Genomic DNA, 17,465 nt, shown 5'->3' with positions numbered 1-17,465 from the left:
TTAAGATCTCGGATGCCTAGACCTCCTTGTTCCTTTGTTGTGTAACAGTGGCCCAAGAGACTCTTGCATTATGATGTCCTTCAACATCCCCTTTCCACAGGTAGGCACTACACAATGACTGGATCTTTGATATGCATTTTTTTGGCAGGATAAAGGTGGAACACTATAAGTTTGATATTCTTGCAATAACCGTGTTAATGAGTAATCGCCTACCTGCAAACGATAAGTGATTTGCACTCCAATTACTTATTTTCCCTTTCACTTGTTGTAGAAGTGGTTTGCAGTCTTGTAGGGTGAGTTTTTTGGTGCAGAGAGGTACTCCTAGGTAACGGACTGGCAGGCAGCCGTGTGTGAGACCTGTGGACCGAGTTATCGACTGTACTTCCTCATCTATTATGCCACTTGTGTAGAATGGAGTTTTTTGGAGGCTGACAGCAAGACCCGAACGTTCTTCAAACTCATGTAACACTTGGATTACAAACTGAACTGAGGAGAGCGTCCCACCCACAAAAATGAGGAGGTCATCAGCGAAACACAGGTGAGATAGCTTTGCTTCTTCACAGTTATGATGGTACCCAAATCGACCCTCCTCAGCTGCTTTATTAAGCATGAGTGATAGATTGTTCATTGCAATGACAAACAGGTAGGGGGATAATGGGTCACCCTGTCGGAGCCCACAGTTACCTTTGAAATACCCATGGACCATTCCATTGTAGCCGATGGTGAAGTTAGTGGTGCAGACACAAGCTTGGAGCCACCTCAGGTACTGATCAGGTATAGCGATTCCTTTTAAACAGTTAAACAGAAAGTCCCAAGATAGTGTATCAAAAGCCTTGGCAATATCCACTTTTATAATGATGCGTTTTGGTCCAATAGCTTTGTGGTAGCCATTAACGAGTTCTGCTGCCAAAATGGTGCTTTCAAGAAGAAGGCAATCTTTGACAAAGGCAGTTTGGTTCGACAAGATTAGGGAAGGGAGAATAGGCTTCAGTTTGGAGACAAGAAGCTTAGAGATAACTTTATACAGAGTGTTGAGGCATGAGATAGGCCAGTAGTCTACTATTTTTGATGCTCCCGGTCTCTTTGGCACCAGAGTTAAGATTGTTGCATTGGTAGATGATGGTAGGAAGGATGTCCTGAAGAAGTTAATAGTAGCAGTGGTGACCTCATCTCCAAGAATACTCCAAGCAGCTTTGTAAAAACCTGCAGTTAGGCCATCAGGACCAGGTGCCTTGTTCGGGTTGATTTTCATAAAAACCTTGGTTATTTCTTCCGGAGTTGGGATCCTCACCATGACACTAAACTAAGTTTGGGAACAGCTGAAAGGATTAAGTGACGTGAACCACTCTTGGGAAGACCAAACAACACGGATAGACAACCGATCAGGTGCTAAGATGGATTTGAAATGAGCAATTGCTAGTTCACTCATCTCCATTGGATCAACTAGCAAGTCTCCCGAGTCTAGGAGAAAGGATCGGATAGTATTATAGCTTGCACGCACTTGGCATATTTTCTTTAAATAAGAGGTATTAAGGTCACCCTCCTTTAACCAATCAACTCGAGATTTCTGTATGAAATAACTTTCTTCAATTCCCTTCACGAAGCTCCATTGGACGTGCAGATCTCTCTCAATCTGAAAAGTGTTTAGTGAAGGATTATTCAGAGCCTGTACCTGCACATCTAGCAACAAATGGTTAGCCTCACTCACTCTCTCTTGTATTTGTTAAAAATTATCTCTGTTTATAGTTTTTAAGTCTCCTTTGATGATCTTTTGCTTCCAACAGAAGTCTTGTAGGTTGTCCGCAAAGCTTCCGGCCTGAATCCAAGCCTCAGTTACCAACTGGTGAAAGTTTGGGTGTCTGGTTAGGTAGTTGAAAAACTTGAAGGGTCTGGTTCCAGCCTTAGGGAGTTGGTATGCAAGGTCTACTAAGTTGGGTGAGTGATCAGAGGGTAGAGGAGCGAGGAAAGTAGCGATGCTATCAGGAAATATTGTTAACCAATGGTTATTGACAAGCACACGATCTAGCTTCTTCGCTATAGGGCCCGCAGGTTGGTGATTACTCCAACTAAACAGAGGACCTTGGAACTTCAGGTCAAACAGGTCCATTTGGGTTAAACAGTCTTTGAATTCAGTCATTGAAGAGGATAGGCTATTGACGGAGGGAGTGGAATGCTCACTCGGGTGGGTGATCTGGTTGAAATCCCCTCCTACAAGCCAAGGACAAGTATCCAAAGAAAATTGATGCTGCAAGCGCATGAGGTCCACCCAAAGGTCGGTTGATGTGTCTGTATTTTATAGGTTTTAACCATAGTTTTTAGGTTTGTTTTGAGTCTTTTATTGAGTCAAAGTGTACTTTTAGAGTCTTTTTGGTCTTTTATGAGTTTGTACAGGTTCTAGGTTGCTTTTGAAGGACACTGAATGTTTTGGGGATGAAAACAAGCATCTAAAGCTATTTTAGTGAAGACTGATCGGACTAGCAAGCAGATGGAACGAACACAGAAAAAACATCCTGGATCGGCTGATCCACATTCGGATCGACCGATCCCGTACCCGAAGCAACTTTTCCTTTTTTCGTTTTAAACCGACTTTTAGGGTTTTATTTTACTATTTAAGCAAGAGGCTCGACCTCTAGAAAGACATCTTTTTATTCTACGCCGCTTTTTAGACTTGTAAGCTTGGGAGAAGATCTCTATCATTTGTATCTCTTTGGAGAAGATTTCTGAACCCTTTTTTACTTCTCCTTGCAATTCAATTATGATTTCTTCATCCTTGTTTTGCTGTTCTTTTATTTCTATGTCTGAGTAGTTTTACTATTGGGTTTCGGGTTTCAAAAGGGGGTTTATGATTCTCTAAACTTAAGTTTGTTAGATTTGGGATTGATCTTATTGTTCTTCATCTATAGTTGTTCTTATTGCTTAAGCTAGACTGATCACCTAGATTANTAGTTTTACTATTAGGTTTTGGGTTTCAAAAGGGGGTTTATGATTCTCTAAACTTAGGTTTGTTAGATTTGGGATTGATCTTATTGTTCTTCATCTATAGTTGTTCTTATTGCTTAAGCTAGACTGATCACCTAGATTAAGATCTTAGGTTAAACTCATCGTGGCACCGAAAGTGTTGTTGAGTTACTTGAAAGAAACATAGGTGAGCAAGGTGGACCTTAGCCAACGGAAGTTGAAGTTGAGGCACTTTGTGAACGAATCAAAACTTGAGCTTTAATGCTTTCTTGTTTAGCTAGATCCAAATGGAAGTTTAGGGTCTAGTTATTTCTTTGCATAGTTAGCTATCGCTGCGGAAGTAGGTTAGCTTTATAATTGAGTTTTGAGTTTAAGAACGGTGTCTAATGCTTTCCCAATCTATCAACTAAATTTGTGATTGTATCTCCTAACTGATTCCCTACGCCCAATACCTTTCTTTGATTTCAAAACCTTTATTTATTTTCTGCTTTTAATTGATTACCTGAAACACAAACTTTCTCTTGCTTTAGCTATACTCGATCTATATAATTTCGTAGTGTATCGTTTGGTCTTTGTGGATTCGACTCTGAAGTGTTACGACGACACCACTAGATCGTGGTTGAGTGCACATTAGGTTTTATTTGATACTAGATCATCGGTTCTCTCCTCTCTTAGGTTAGAAGTAGAGACTGATGTGAACACAAATTGAAGTTTTTTTGCAATTGTGACATCACATGTGATGGTTTACCTTGATCGGTGCAACACTCTTTTAGACACTAGATCCTTCCAGACTATCACAATGCGGCCATCCTCATCTGATAAATGGTTAGAGGTATACTTCCATCCTTTGCAGACCTTCTCCATAATTCGGTTCAACATAGGTTATTTTATATGTGTTTCCAAAATAGCTCCAAAAAGCGGCTGGTAAGTCCTAAGCCAATTACAAAAGGGCAGATGCTTATCCGGGTCATTTAGGCCGCGGATATTCCAAAAAGTGCTTTGTATCCGTTAATGTTGAACTAGAGACTCTCTTTCAAGAAGAGAGGTATCCAATAGTAGCTCATGATTAGTAGCCAAAAGGCGGGAGATAGAACAAGGGGAGAGGGAGATGGGTGTTGTTGTCTATGGTGACGGTTTTGGGTTTGGTTGCAGAGGGGGGCTTATTAGCGAGGGGTGGGAACGAGAGTGCTTAAGGTTAGAATTTAGATATTTTTTGCGGGATTGTGGGTAAGGGGTACCATTTTGTGTTAGAGCTGCTGGGAAACCTATTATCATAGGGAGGTCATGGTCAAGTTCTGGAATATTTACAATGATGATGGTATGGGCTTCAAACGGTTTTGTTGAGTGGGGGTCAATGTGGATGGGTGGGTTCAAAACGATAGGTGGCGAAGGATGGGGCGCGGAGGAAGAACTTTGATTGGTCGCGGAAGAAGAACTTTAATTGGTCAGTGGTAGGGAAAGAGTTGCAAATTGGTTAGGAGAAAGTATATGATCAGAGGGTGGTGGGGGAGTAGGTGGGGTGGTGGAGACAGAGGCAGGCACAGCCGAAGGAGATTGAGAAGGAGCAGAAGTGGTGGGAAGAACGTCTTCCTTACGGGTAGAAGTGTCCTTCGCTGTCCAGGTAGATTGAGCAATCGACTTGCCTTTTTCTTTGACATATTTTCTCACAGTTGGTCGATTTTTAGGCGGAATAGGGACATGAGGAGGCAACTATACACAGTTTTTGGCAGTATGTCCAAGTTCATGGCAGTGGGAGCCAAGGGTACTCAATACCCACTTCCACTGTTTGGCCATTATCACGCGTATATTCCACTACATCTAGTAGTTTCTTGGTAAAGATCAACAAGCACTTTAGCATGAGCAAGCCGATGACTTACCAGATTAAGGGTGAAGTCATCAGTTTCTTTTGGTTCTCCTACTAATCCCGCTATTAAACTAATTCCTTCTGAGGTCCTCAAGTCTAGAGGTTATCTCTCATGTGGATCCAAATGGGAATGGAGTCCAGAGGTGGAATAGTTGAAGAATATTGAGGATCCCAGGGGGCTGTGTACCAGATACATTTCTCCAGAACCTTCGCTCTTATATAGCCATTTGGGATACGCACTAGCACTGAGTTCATGTGGTGATTGACATGAATCTCTAGTTGACGTCCCTTGCCCCACATGTGGTTTAGGACACTTTAGATTTGGTGGAATAGAGGGGGTCTACCATTGAAGAAACAGAGGATAAAATCTTTGTGTAGCTTTGCGCCTCGCTGGAAGACAACATCCGGTATGTGTATTGTGGGCCTACCGGTCTCAGTGTAAGCGGCTGGAGCAACCTGGCGAAGGGATCTGTCAGTAGATTTCTGTAATTTATCAACGAGAGTGTTAGGTTTAGGCTTGGGAAGGGAAGAAGCATCTTGAGCAGTGGGTGGATTTTGGTGCGGGACAGCAGAAATGGGGTTCTGAGGTATAGCTGGAGACTGGTTCTGCAGGATTGGTATAATTGGTACTATGGTAGGGGGTGTTATGGTTGTGGTTGCAGGAACATGAGGTCTCGGGAGAATGGGAGTATAGGAGGTAGAGGCTTTGTTGGTGAGAAGTGGAGAAGTAATTTTGGGGGCAATTACAGTAAATTGTTGTTGTCCTGTGGAACGTGTAGCTACAGTAGCACCAGATCTAGGGTTTGCTAGATCCGAGTTGTTCGAGGTAGTAGTGTCCTCATCTACCAGATGCATTTCCACATCCAGTGCAGAGGAGGTAGTTTGGGCGATAATAGAAGTACCAACCTGGAGAGAGACAAATATAGCAGGCCTTTGGGATTTGGCAGTTTGCGATAAATGCTTTATGGAAGTCTTTGCCACAGCAGAGGAGAGGGGGGGAAATTTGGAGAAGGTACACTCGGGGGAAAGGTCAGGGGGATCATAGGGGAGAAGCGGAGGTGGAGGGATACTACCAGCGGTGGAAGACCTTGGATTCAGGATGGAAGCACGATCATCTGAGAGAAAAAGAAAAAAAAAATTGTCTTAACGATTCTTCTTTCAAAAACAAGAGTCTCGGTGTACCCACAAATCCCATATAGTAAACCATGTAGAGTTTGTAGACCCACTTCATAAGGAAAAAAAATAGTAAAAAAAAGGCATATGGTAAAAGTTATACAAAACAATCTTCGAGACCAATTCTCAAGAATGTGATCTGTAAACTCTTAAATTATGTCAATTTTTATCTGGCTAAGAGAATATACCGTCGCATCAGATATGTTGTAGCTAGGATGCAGAGTCTCATCATTTGTTAGTTAGTGTTCTCTTCATTGTTTATCCTACGCGGCGATTGGTTAATCAAGTTCTTATCCTACGTTAACTCTCTTTTTAACATTTGGTTAATCAGATATGAAACATGTACATGATGATTTAACCTTTTACCAAAAAAAAACATGTACATGATGACTGATATTCCATCACCCTTTAAGACTTTTCAAGAGAAAAAAAGAAAAAAAAAAGGTGCAACACACACTTCGTGCATACTTTTGTATATTCTTAAGTGAAAATATACCAGTTTGACACAAATTTGGCAATTAACTGCTAGATTAACACTTCACCCTATCCCATAACTAGAATGATCCAATTTTTATGTAAAATGACTAAAAACCCATAAATTTTGTTTTTTTTTACTTTTTTTTTGAAAAAAACGAAAAACCTAAAAATTATAGTGTTTAATATTTTGATTTAAAATATGATTAATTAAAAATATAAAATGATTAAAAAAAATGACGTTTATTTTTAATATAATATATAAAAATAAAATCTGATTTAAAATATAATGTATAAAAATAATATTCAAAAATTGTTTATAAAAATATTATGTATAAAGATATGATGTAAAAATATGAAGTTTAAGATTATATAGTTTAAATAAGTTTTACAAAAAATATAATGTATGAAATTATAACTAAAAAAATAATGTATATAAAAAATATTAAAATAAGATTTATGAAAATATAATATAATATATAAAAAATGATTTTGAATATGATGTTACTTTTTTAATATAATTTAGGAAAATGAAAATGTATAAAATATGCTTTAAATATATGAGTTTGAAAATATGATTTATAAAAAAATATAATTAATAACAATATTACTGAAAAAAATAACTTAAAATAAATTTGTTGTCACTGTATTTACATTTTACATCTAATAAATCTGTTATTAAACACCAGAATTTTGGAGGGAAACAAAAAAAACTGTCATAACATAAACAAATCTGCCATAACATATGGTATTCACATAGGTCATTTTAGCAATTTTTTAAAAACATTATAAATCTGTTACAAACGACAGATTTTTAGTTAAATTAAAAAATCCATCGTAACTTAAAACAAATCTGTTATCAATAGAGGTCAACCTAGTAATTATTTTTCTGTAGAAAAATCTGTCGTAACATGACAGATTTTTAATCAAGAAAATAAATCTGAAATAACTGTGTAAAATAAATTTGCGAGACATTATATCAAATCTGTCATATATTGTAAAAGTCTTTGGTATCTTTATAAATAAGTCTATCGTGAAAAATAAATTTGTCATCAACTTTAAATCTGTCATAACTGTACTTAAAAAATCTGTCGTCCAAAATATGTCTGTCATAAAAAATCTGTCATACAAAAATAAATCAGTTGTGCAAAAATAAATATGTCATAGGCAAATAAATCTATCACAATTAGTCCGACAGACTTTTGAAAATATTTTAATTTTCTTAAAAAAGTTTTGGGAGGGTAAATTTGACTTTATTTTTTTCCTAACAAAACAAAAAAGTGTATTTTAGGCACAAAAATAATTCATATAACCCTCACATTTTATGAGTAAATTTAGTAATTAAACTCTTAATTTGGGTCAATATAGTTTTTCTCCGTATTCTTAATTACAACGAATAAGTTTACTTTTGCTTAAGTTAACTTCCTCAAATATTTGAATGCAGTATGAATCTTTCATACTTGAGTGAGTGAGAGGATAGATAGACGGTCCCTTTCATTTTTGCTAGACATAAATTAGGAAATTTAGAAGAGTTATGGTATTTTAAAACTCAAAACTTGTTTTAGCCATAGTATTTTTAGCATCGTTATTGTACAACGGCATTACAAAAAACGAGATCGTGCGGCCCATAAAAGCCCAGCAGCCGAGTTTGACTCATCTCCTTCTTCTTCCTTTTCTTGAGTCAAACTTTTGACTTTTCTGCTAAAATTAATTTTAAAATTAAAAAAAAAAAAAAAAAAAGTCCATCTCAGATGAGATAACTCACCACCACCACCATATCTCTCTCTTTCTCTCTACCAACGAAGAAGCTTCCTTGATTAAACTCAAAAGATCTGCCCTTTAGGGATACCCAGATCTTCCCTCTCTCTAAAGTCTCCACCTTTCACTCGTTTCACTTCTCCCAAACCTTCGCCGGCGAATAATCCACCTTCTTCCGAATTTGACTCGTCGGACATAGTTCGACCTTTTCAATTCGTCGATTCTGCTTTCAATTTACTGATCGACTGATTAAGAATGCGTTACTTGTTCTTCTGAGTCTCTCTTTCTCTGAAACTTTTTCGCTTTACGACACTTCAATTTACCCTTACTTGCTCAAGTTCTTCTTAAAACTCGTACTTATGGCGATTAGAATTACTTTCACCTACTCCACCCATGTTGCTCGGAATCTCGCCGGGACCCGTGTGGATCCCGGCGGCGATCTTCGTTGCTGCTTCAAGTCCCTGGTTCGTCCTCGGTTCTTCACCAACAAGCGTGATTTCGATCGATCTCCGACTCGACCTGCCTCCATGTATGGTAGCGTCGCGAAGGAGCTCATCGGAGAAGGAAGTCAAAGTCCTCTTGTGATGGGTTTGATCTCGATCTTGAGGTCAACGTCGGCTCATGAGTCGTCTTCGTCGTCGTCGTCGATGAATGTTTTGGGGGTTTCATCTTTCAAGGCTTCTTCTATTATACCGTTTCTTCACGGGTCGAAATGGATGAAGAAGGCTCCTGATATTGATGTGTACAGAGGAGGAACGGTGTGTGGTGGTGATGATGATGATGATGATGATGATGAGCAGGAGTTTAGTGGTAAGGAGTCGAGGAGTGGAGGAGGAAGTGGATGGGTTAATAAGCTTTTGGGTATTTGTTCTGAGGATGCTAAGGCTGCTTTCACGGCGGTTACTGTCTCTATCCTCTTCAGATCGGCTCTTGCTGAGCCAAAGTCTATTCCTTCCGCGTCTATGTACCCTACCTTGGACGTTGGTGATCGTGTTATGGCGGAGAAGGTACGAGTTCTGAGTCTGTTGTTATCTATAATTGTTATGATTTTGATTGTAGTCATAGATGATGGAATTGGATGGTGACTTTTAGCCGGTTCTGATTTTAGTTCATTCTTACATGTTTATGATGAAGTAGTTGTACGATAATCGTATGGTTTATTGAGTGTGGACATATTGTTCTTGTAAGCTTGATGGCATTGATGTGAAGGTTGCTCCATAGGCAATTTGCTAGACTGTAACTTGATATGTTTTGTTGTTTTTGAATGAGATTCTTATAGTTTCTTATGACTAAACTGATGAGTTTTTGCCTTGGTGTTGCTGGTCAGGTTTCATACTTTTTCAGGAAGCCAGAGGTGTCAGATATAGTAATTTTCAAGGCTCCTCCAATTTTGCTGGTAGGTCACAGTTTCAAACTTTTTGCATCAGATGAATCAATCGGTGTGTGGTATCTTGAATTGTAAATTAAGTAAATGTTGTTCTCCTTTTGAATTGTAGGAACATGGGTACGGTTGCAATGATGTTTACATAAAAAGGATAGTGGCAAGTGAAGGTGACTGGGTAGAAGTAAGCCCTTATATCCAATCCACTTGTTGATTGATCCTTTTCACCCATTGAAGTCTTTGTTCACTCGGTCGGTATTACTTTTGTAGAGGCTTTGTCGGACAAAAAAGTTTTCTCAGAAATGTACCCAACCCTTTTTTCTGTCTTTTATATCATATTTCTGTCTAACCTGTGGATTTGTGTACCATGTAGATTCGTGATGGGAAGCTCTTTGTGAATGACATTGTGCAAGAAGAAGATTTTGTCTTAGAGCCAATGTCGTATGGAATGGAACCAATGGTGAGTGTACTTACCACTTATTTATTTTATTCTTGTTAGGTATCAGACTGCTGATAAGCTTTGCTTCACATGTTTAATTGCAGTATGTCCCTAAAGGTAATGTTTTCGTCCTTGGAGACAACCGCAACAAAAGTTTTGACTCTCACAACTGGTAACTCTCTAAAATTCAAAATCAGTTTTTTGAGGATCAAATACATATTATCTGTTATATGCAGTCTTTGTAATAGTGTGCGTCCGCATTGATAATAATGGTGAATGTGTAAACGCAGGGGTCCACTTCCAATAGAGAACATCATTGGAAGATCTGTGTTCCGGTATTGGCCACCAAGCAAAGTATCAGACACCATATACCACGACCAAGCTATCCCAAAGGGACCTGTTGTTGCAGTTTCATGACAAAATAAAGGTGGATGCTTCTTAATATTAAAGCACAAGATTGTGCAAAACCAGTCTGGTCAGAATTGGGTAGACTTGGAACTGAAAACTCAACACGTTACGATATCTGCAGATACATACTCTGTATCGTTATGGATCGACATCTGGTTCTTAGTTGATGGTCGGGAAGCTGGAGAAATTATGTGTATAAAAGGCATGGAAGATACAAAGAAAAGATAAGAAAGCTTTACTGTGAATGTTGTGTGTTAAACCCTGAACTGAATTCAAGACAGTATTGTAAAACAAGAGTTCCCTTTTTTTTTTGTTTTTGAGTTTTGTAGAAAAGGATTGTGTGTTCTTGTAAGAAAAGAAATGAAATCTTTTTTGTTATGATTAAATTTAAACTTTCAGTGAGTTATTATCTTAATATTTTGAAAATCAATCTGTATTACTGTATTATATACAGCAGGACTGTATTACCTGAGAAAATGTTAAGTGTCACAAAAGAGGTTAGTTAATTAAAAAAAGGAAAAAAGGGGAAGAGCTCAGAAGTGTGACGAATCTCAACTGAAAGTTTAGGAGAATGCGAAGGACCCAACCAACTCTTACCAATTTCATCACAGCTCAAATGCACCAGCCGGGAATCGAACCCGGGTCTGTACCGTGGCAGGGTACTATTCTACCAATAGACCACTGGTGCTTCTTTTCTACTTATAAACGTATAATAATAATAGCAAACATTACTTTTGTCTTTGAGCAAACAACGAGGCAGCTCCAAGCCTCCAATTCATGTCTTACCAGATGGTAATTTCACTTTCACCCAATTCCTAATGATACAAGATGGAAATCAGTTTCTACTTGTCAAACTGTGTAACCTTTTCCTTTTCTTTATTAAAAGACATTGCAAGTTACTAATTTACTAAATATGTCATCCAGTTTTTGTTCATTCATCAAAAGGGCAAGATCTCATGAATCATTGACACTACATGAATTTCAATACAAATAGCATTGGAAACAAAAACCATTGACAGCAAAAGACTTTTTATTAGAGGATCAATAAGATTATAAGAAGTCTAAGGACTAAGATTGTACTGTCTTACGAGAAACTCATCTAAACCCGTGTTACCAAATGTTGGAGCAAGAACTTCTCATATATGTGGTGTAATTAAGACATTGATGAATGTAACTAAAGTTGTCCTTTTGAGAAGTTTCAATGCCTCAATATTCAATCATTTTATGAAATATAATCAAAATCTATTTTATTTTTGAAGAAAAACCTAAAATATCCTTCTTTGGTCTTTGCACTTAAATAAAGTGTCTCAATGAGCTACTTCATATCATGTTTTCTTTTCTATCTTACTAAGCTCTTTTAGATCATCAATAAGAGCTCAGAGTGCGGCAAAAATAAATATATAAGAGCTCAGAGTGCGGCATATCTCAACCGATGGGTTCAGGAGAATGCGAAGGACCCAACCAACGCTAAACCAATTTCATCACAGCTCAAATGCACCAGCCGGGAATCGAACCCGGGTCTGTACCGTGGCAGGGTACTATTCTACCACTAGACCACTGGTGCTTTGATGCTATAGCACGGATTAATAGAGTAAAGTACATTCATTTTCTATAGTTACGAGACTAAATTGTAAAATATGAAAGAAAAATTTTTAGATGAGATTGAAGATGTTTTTCTCAAAGCTATGCAATTGTAAACTCATTGTTATTGAAACTGAAAAAAACTATAGTATAAAAGAACATATATATACAAAATCTACCCTACGGATATATCTATCTATCAATTTTAATTCTGTCGGTAGCCAAAGAAACCACCATTTTTTAATGTGTGTTTCAAAAGTGTAGAAATTAGTTCAATCTGATTGTGTACACATCTTTTTATGTAACTTTAAGTTCTTAGCACTATTAATTTTCTTTCATAACACTGAAAATCGAAAGATAGGACACAATAAATTAAGAAGAATGATCTTTAATTAAATCCTAATGCCAATTCCATGTGAGGTTGGAAACAATAAAAAGAAGTTCAAATGTTACATCACCAAGCCATTAAGCTCTATTTGCCTTCTACAAAAACCCACATTAAAGCAGACATAACATACTAAAGTCACCACAAACCATTTGAAAAAGAAAAAAAAAATTACAAAAACAAAAGATGGGTCATTTCTTGTTGTCTTGACTCTTGAACCTAAAACTTATTTTCCTACAACTATGACACAACATAATCAAACACAAAACTGTACCTCTCTCATTCTCGCTTCTTCTTCTTCTACTGTCCTCAGCTTTTGGTCTTTCCCTTTTTTCCTTCCATATCAGCTTGAACCTCTCGGATCTTCACGAATTTTTTCAGCCTCTTCTTCTACCTCCTTAACTCCTAAACCATCACCGTCTTGAGCCTCGCCTGAACTCTCCCCTATTTTTCTTTTTCTACTCTCGTCTTTCTCCACCACAACAGCTTCAACATCTTCTTTGTTGTATGGATCACTGTTCAGATCTATCCTTGCTGCGTTCGCTTCCTTCTCTGCCTTACTCTTATCAGACTCAGCCTGTTCCATATCCTTCTCCTTCTCTTCTGCTGCTGGTCCATCGCGCTCTAACTGCTTCTTCTTCCTCCTCATCATAAGCGTCTTGAACCTTCTCTTCACGGTGCTACACACGTTACATCCGCAGTTGGGCTTGTGCCTACCTTTCCCACTTGGTGGCTGAATGCACACAATGCAAGAGCATCCAGCCCGGTGCCTTGGATGTCTGGTTGTGGTTGCAACCTCTGGCTCGCCTATTGTGTCTCCTAAGACTGCTGCACTCGCTAGTGCATCCAAACCAGACTGTTCTTGCTCACTTTTAGCTACCTGGCTTTCCCCAGTTCTTCTCTTCTTGTACTCTACATAAATACACAAACAGACAGTGTCATTGAGACTTGAGATTCTCAATAAGCTGAGTACATGTACAGTAAGCTGCGTTCATAAAACGAATTTGCAGAATACATAACAGATATATATATCCTGACGTTTTTATACCAACGCCCAACAATACTATGCTCACAGTACAACTACTAGGAAACAGTCTCTCACTCTAATGCAATAAGCTAATGACAAGGAACCATGAGAGGCCAAAGTAGAATAGATTTCACCTGCTTTAAGAACATTCTCAAGTTCCTTCAGACTCTCCTCCGGTGTAGAACATGAACACCTATCACCAATGTATATTTTATTCGTTACAGCGACAGGACCTCAAGATTAAAAACCTAAAATGAATATTGATTCAGGTGTCACGAGATAGAAAAAATAGTGAAATTTCTTACCTGCTCACGTCCCAAACATTGTCTATACATGTCCATTTAAAGGGAAGAAGAGCGTTTATAGGTAACCTTCTCCATTTCGAGCAGTCGTCACAAGATGCCCATCGTTCTTGTTCACTGGACCACAAAAGACATTTCTTAAAAAAATCGCTTGCAAGCTGGAGCTAAGCACCAAGTGCAAGTATGGATATAATTCATATGATAATGTATGTTGCCGTTCCTATAAAGAACTTACCCTGAAGGTGTTGTAGTGACGATAGTCCTCTTTCCAAAGACGGGAGGTTCCTGTAATAACATTAAAAAGAACTATGAGTTAACTAAGAGTAATCCAGTACAACAAGGTTAATCACATGAAACCAATTGTTAGTAAGAAAATTAACAAGGTTGACGATTTACATCAAATTCTTCAATTTCATGCTCCTCAACGACGACGATAGTAGGCTTTGCACTAGGAGAGGGACGAAGCAAGTCCTGAGCTTCTTTCCAGGTGAGTCTCAGCTCCATAGATTCTTCACTATGCAAAAGAAGTCTCTTATTTTTGGCCCCAATGGTTCGAGTTCTCTTCTTCTCTTTAACTCGTGTAGGATCATCACCTATCCTGCCCCCGTTATTCTCATTTTTTGTGCTACTACTACCACCATAAGGTGAGCTCAAATTCTCAGGCACGCCATTGGATTCTTTTGGTATTAGTGAGGGACCCGAGGAACCATTTATGGAGGGTGGGTTTTCTGTAACACCAGACGATGATGTGTCCTCGGTTGAAGTACCGTTGGTGACACCACAACCCTGTTTATAAATATTGGAACCGGATAAGAATGGAGCTACAGCAGAAAAAAAGAAAAACAGCACATTCCTGCAAAAGCCAGTTCATAGAAACTCAACCTGCATGTCTCCACCATTAGCTGACTTCCTGGAACCCATGATTAGTTTTCCACCAGGTTCAACCCGACTGAAAGTTACTGTTCAGGTGAAAAAGAAAGCCACACAATGAGGAAAAAAAAACCCAACAGTTTTTGAATGGTTCATGAAGCTTTTGATGTAAGTACCAACAAAATCCTGAAGCTTTAGCTAAAACTATATTATAAAGCTACGGGAGAAGTACCTGTATCACCAGCCTGTAGCAACATGGACTGTATGCAAGGAGTGACACCTTCCAAGACATACATTCTACTGTTGTTATTAGGCCAATATCTGAACTGGAACGTCCACTCCTTACCCTTCACATCTTGGATTTTCAGAGGAATGCCTTCTGATTGACTAATTGGAGGAAAATATGCCTATATACCAACCATGCCAATAAAGTCATAACTCTACAAGACAAAGAATCACGAAAAAAATAAAGAGGTACAATGTTACCTCTGCACAGGCTTTTGGAAGAACTAGACGACCAATGCGACCAGCATCACTGGCACTAAGAGTTTTCTCAAAAAGAGGTACAATGTTCAAATTCAAGCTAAGATTGTTAAGATAAACATTGGAACTACCAGAAGTCTGTATAGAATAAGTTATTTGGCAAAAAAAATATTGAAAACAGAGAAGAAGCAAATAAAAGGATACTTTCCAGAGATTTGCTGAACCTCTTTATCTGTATATTTAGGCCAATACCGCGGAAGTAAATGACCTTTCCCTCGCCCTTCGACAGGAGGCCTTCCAATCCGGGCCTGAGCAGATTTACTACCCACAGGAGGGGTTGACATAGCAGGTTTTGATGGCTTTTGCAGAATGTTAGAGGCAGAGCCATGGACCATGTTGGACTGAGAAGAAGAACCAATGTGTTTCTTTCCCTCGATACCCTCGGTTGAAAAAGATGGGCTATATGGAAGTACTGACAAACCCATGTTCAAAGATGGCTGTGACGGTGATGATTCATGCATTTCCGCACCATCAAGCCTGTACCCGGTGCTGGTATTACCAAACCCACGGTGAGGCATGAACTCTTCTCTTTTATCCCCACCCATGACTAGTGGCTGAGCCTCACCTCTGTGGGATTGAGAAAAGAGATCCGCTTCGTTTCTTCCTCCTTCAATATTCATCCCAGTTTCCCCGTTCACATATTGCCTATCAGCTAACGCTTTCATTGGCAATCTGCTAAACACACCTGGATTCTCACCCCTCTTATTCTGCAAAAGATTAGTAAACGTAAAGACAGAATCATTAGAACAACAAACAACTTGAATATATACTACAAATTGAGTTAAAAAAAAAACTCACCAAATTGAGTTGATGGCAGCTAGCACAAGTACTACAACCAACACCACCATAGTCCATAATCTCAATCATTACCTTAGAAGCAATGCATCCACAATGTAGTCTCTGTCAATGCAGAAACTTCAATCAGAACAACAAAAATTGCAGAGATAAAGAGAAAACATATTCATACAGTTTCAAAAATCGAACCTTGTTGCACAAATAGCATTCCCTCCAACCAGATTGGTCCTTATGGAATTGTTCACAGAAAAGAGAACTCTCATATGCAGATCTATAAGATAAAAATCATTACAACGACCAATCAATTCTTCTCTCAAAATTTTTTTCCTTTTATGTACCAAAGTCACATATTTTGTGCTATTTATAGATTAAACCCACCTACGTAGTCAAAACACAACAACACAATACGCAAAAACAGAGGAATCAAGAAGATAACAAACAGGGTCACGAAAAAAGATCGAGACTTTGATTCAAGAATCGAACAAATTAGAGAGATTAAGATTGAGATTGAGAGTACCCGCAACGATAACAGAGATCAGCAAGGAGACCAGATCGAAGAGGCCAACCTTTCTTCCATTCAACAGTAGAGGTCGTACCACATGAAGCGTTCATGCACATCTTTGACCCCATTTTGACTTCAAACATCACGCCTAGATTTTCGAATCCCCAATCCCCCAAAATCTTAAACCCTATGAGAACTAGAACAACGAATCGGAGATGAAATCGACGTGAATTGATTTTAAAATTGAAAAAGGATTAGACTTTAGTCATGGAAACATGCATCGACGTTGTGGGTCAAAATCGAAGCCATGTAAAGAGACAGAGAGATCAGAGAATTGTTGGTGAAAAAGGGAGTGTGAAAACACCGGCGGGGAGATTAAAAAGAGAAGATTTTTTAGACGGCGAATTGAAGAGGACTGTAACGGCGAAGAAGAAGAAGAAGAAGAAGAAGGCAACGAGGTTTTTGGTTTTTTTGGTTTTTTTTTTTTTTTGGGTGATTTTTTTTTTTAATTTAATTCTTCGATGTGAAAATTAGGATTATGGGTGAGATAGAGAGAGAGAGCATGCAAGAGAGAACGAAACGCATAAAAAATGCATGCACGACACTTGATGAAGACTTTACAAAGACACAAAAGTAACCAGAGAGAGAGATTAGTACTAGAAGAGAAGAGACACAAAGTGAAAGACTTTTAAGTTTTTTTTTTTTTTTTTTTTGGGTGATGTTGGGATTGAGATTTTTTATTGATTTATATAGGCATGAAAATTAGGGTTGGTAGGAATCATATATTTTGGAAATAAGAATATCATGACGTAGGTTTTTAATATTTGGTTATATGTATTCTGCTATATTTAGGTACTTTACATAATACAATTTGGGAATATTATAATTTATTTAGAAACATAATTATTTATTTTTGATCATATCATAAATCTATAGAATGCATGCATGACAGTTGAACACACATGCACACACACACACACACCAAAAAAAAAAAAAAAAAAAAAA

At 38.2% G+C, this 17,465-nt stretch overlaps 3 protein-coding genes and 1 non-coding gene across 5 annotated transcripts; 1 reads left to right on the top strand and 3 right to left on the bottom strand.

Annotated features, from left to right (window-relative positions):
- On the bottom strand, nucleotides 1,304–2,107 carry LOC109129442. The gene is made up of 2 exons (XM_019237693.1): nucleotides 1,838–2,107; nucleotides 1,304–1,672 (listed from the first exon to the last, which is right to left on the bottom strand). The coding sequence occupies exons 1-2, from the start codon at nucleotides 2,105–2,107 to the stop codon at nucleotides 1,304–1,306; spliced, it is 639 nt and encodes a 212-aa protein (XP_019093238.1).
- Nucleotides 8,212–10,857, top strand: LOC104749842 (thylakoidal processing peptidase 1, chloroplastic-like). 2 transcript variants are annotated; one of them, XM_010471552.2, is made up of 7 exons: nucleotides 8,212–9,234; nucleotides 9,555–9,623; nucleotides 9,724–9,792; nucleotides 9,982–10,068; nucleotides 10,152–10,219; nucleotides 10,338–10,474; nucleotides 10,577–10,857. In XM_010471552.2, exons 1-6 carry the CDS (start codon nucleotides 8,587–8,589, stop codon nucleotides 10,462–10,464), a joined length of 1,068 nt encoding a protein of 355 aa, XP_010469854.1. In that variant the 5' UTR covers nucleotides 8,212–8,586; the 3' UTR covers nucleotides 10,465–10,474; nucleotides 10,577–10,857. The 2 variants fall into 2 exon arrangements, with proteins under 2 accessions (XP_010469854.1, XP_010469853.1); XM_010471551.2 differs by having other exon boundaries at nucleotides 10,338–10,857.
- TRNAG-GCC lies at nucleotides 11,949–12,019 on the bottom strand. Its single transcript has one exon. It is a non-coding gene; the product is annotated as a tRNA-Gly (tRNA).
- LOC104749841 (B3 domain-containing transcription repressor VAL1-like) lies at nucleotides 12,419–17,135 on the bottom strand. The gene is made up of 12 exons (XM_010471550.2): nucleotides 16,476–17,135; nucleotides 16,148–16,229; nucleotides 15,962–16,063; nucleotides 15,308–15,870; nucleotides 15,107–15,203; nucleotides 14,853–15,027; nucleotides 14,633–14,709; nucleotides 14,147–14,536; nucleotides 13,986–14,035; nucleotides 13,754–13,867; nucleotides 13,583–13,641; nucleotides 12,419–13,333 (listed from the first exon to the last, which is right to left on the bottom strand). The coding sequence occupies exons 1-12, from the start codon at nucleotides 16,601–16,603 to the stop codon at nucleotides 12,765–12,767; spliced, it is 2,406 nt and encodes an 801-aa protein (XP_010469852.1). The 5' UTR covers nucleotides 16,604–17,135; the 3' UTR covers nucleotides 12,419–12,764.

This window comes from Camelina sativa, chromosome 16 (genome assembly GCF_000633955.1).
Source record: "Camelina sativa cultivar DH55 chromosome 16, Cs, whole genome shotgun sequence".
Classification (NCBI taxonomy): domain Eukaryota; kingdom Viridiplantae; phylum Streptophyta; class Magnoliopsida; order Brassicales; family Brassicaceae; genus Camelina; species Camelina sativa.
Note: the sequence above shows the minus strand (reverse complement) of the source record. Positions and strands in the feature narration are given on the sequence as shown.

Excerpts from the sequence above, each read along its gene's own strand:
- LOC104749842 (XM_010471552.2), top strand. The coding sequence starts at position 8,587 with ATGGCGATTAGAATTACTTTCACCTACTCCACCCATGTTGCTCGGAAT. Across the intron at positions 9,624-9,723 it reads AGGCTCCTCCAATTTTGCTG|GAACATGGGTACGGTTGCAA; the intron begins GTAGGTCACAGT and ends TTTGAATTGTAG. Across the intron at positions 10,069-10,151 it reads CGTATGGAATGGAACCAATG|TATGTCCCTAAAGGTAATGT; the intron begins GTGAGTGTACTT and ends GTTTAATTGCAG.
- LOC109129442 (XM_019237693.1), bottom strand. The coding sequence starts at position 2,107 with ATGGACCTGTTTGACCTGAAGTTCCAAGGTCCTCTGTTTAGTTGGAGT. Across the intron at positions 1,673-1,837 it reads ACCCAAACTTTCACCAGTTG|GTACAGGCTCTGAATAATCC; the intron begins GTAACTGAGGCT and ends CTAGATGTGCAG.
- LOC104749841 (XM_010471550.2), bottom strand. The coding sequence starts at position 16,603 with ATGTTTGAAGTCAAAATGGGGTCAAAGATGTGCATGAACGCTTCATGT. Across the intron at positions 15,028-15,106 it reads TTCCAAAAGCCTGTGCAGAG|GCATATTTTCCTCCAATTAG; the intron begins GTAACATTGTAC and ends GTTGGTATATAG. Across the intron at positions 13,868-13,985 it reads GTCACTACAACACCTTCAGG|TGAACAAGAACGATGGGCAT; the intron begins GTAAGTTCTTTA and ends TTTGTGGTCCAG.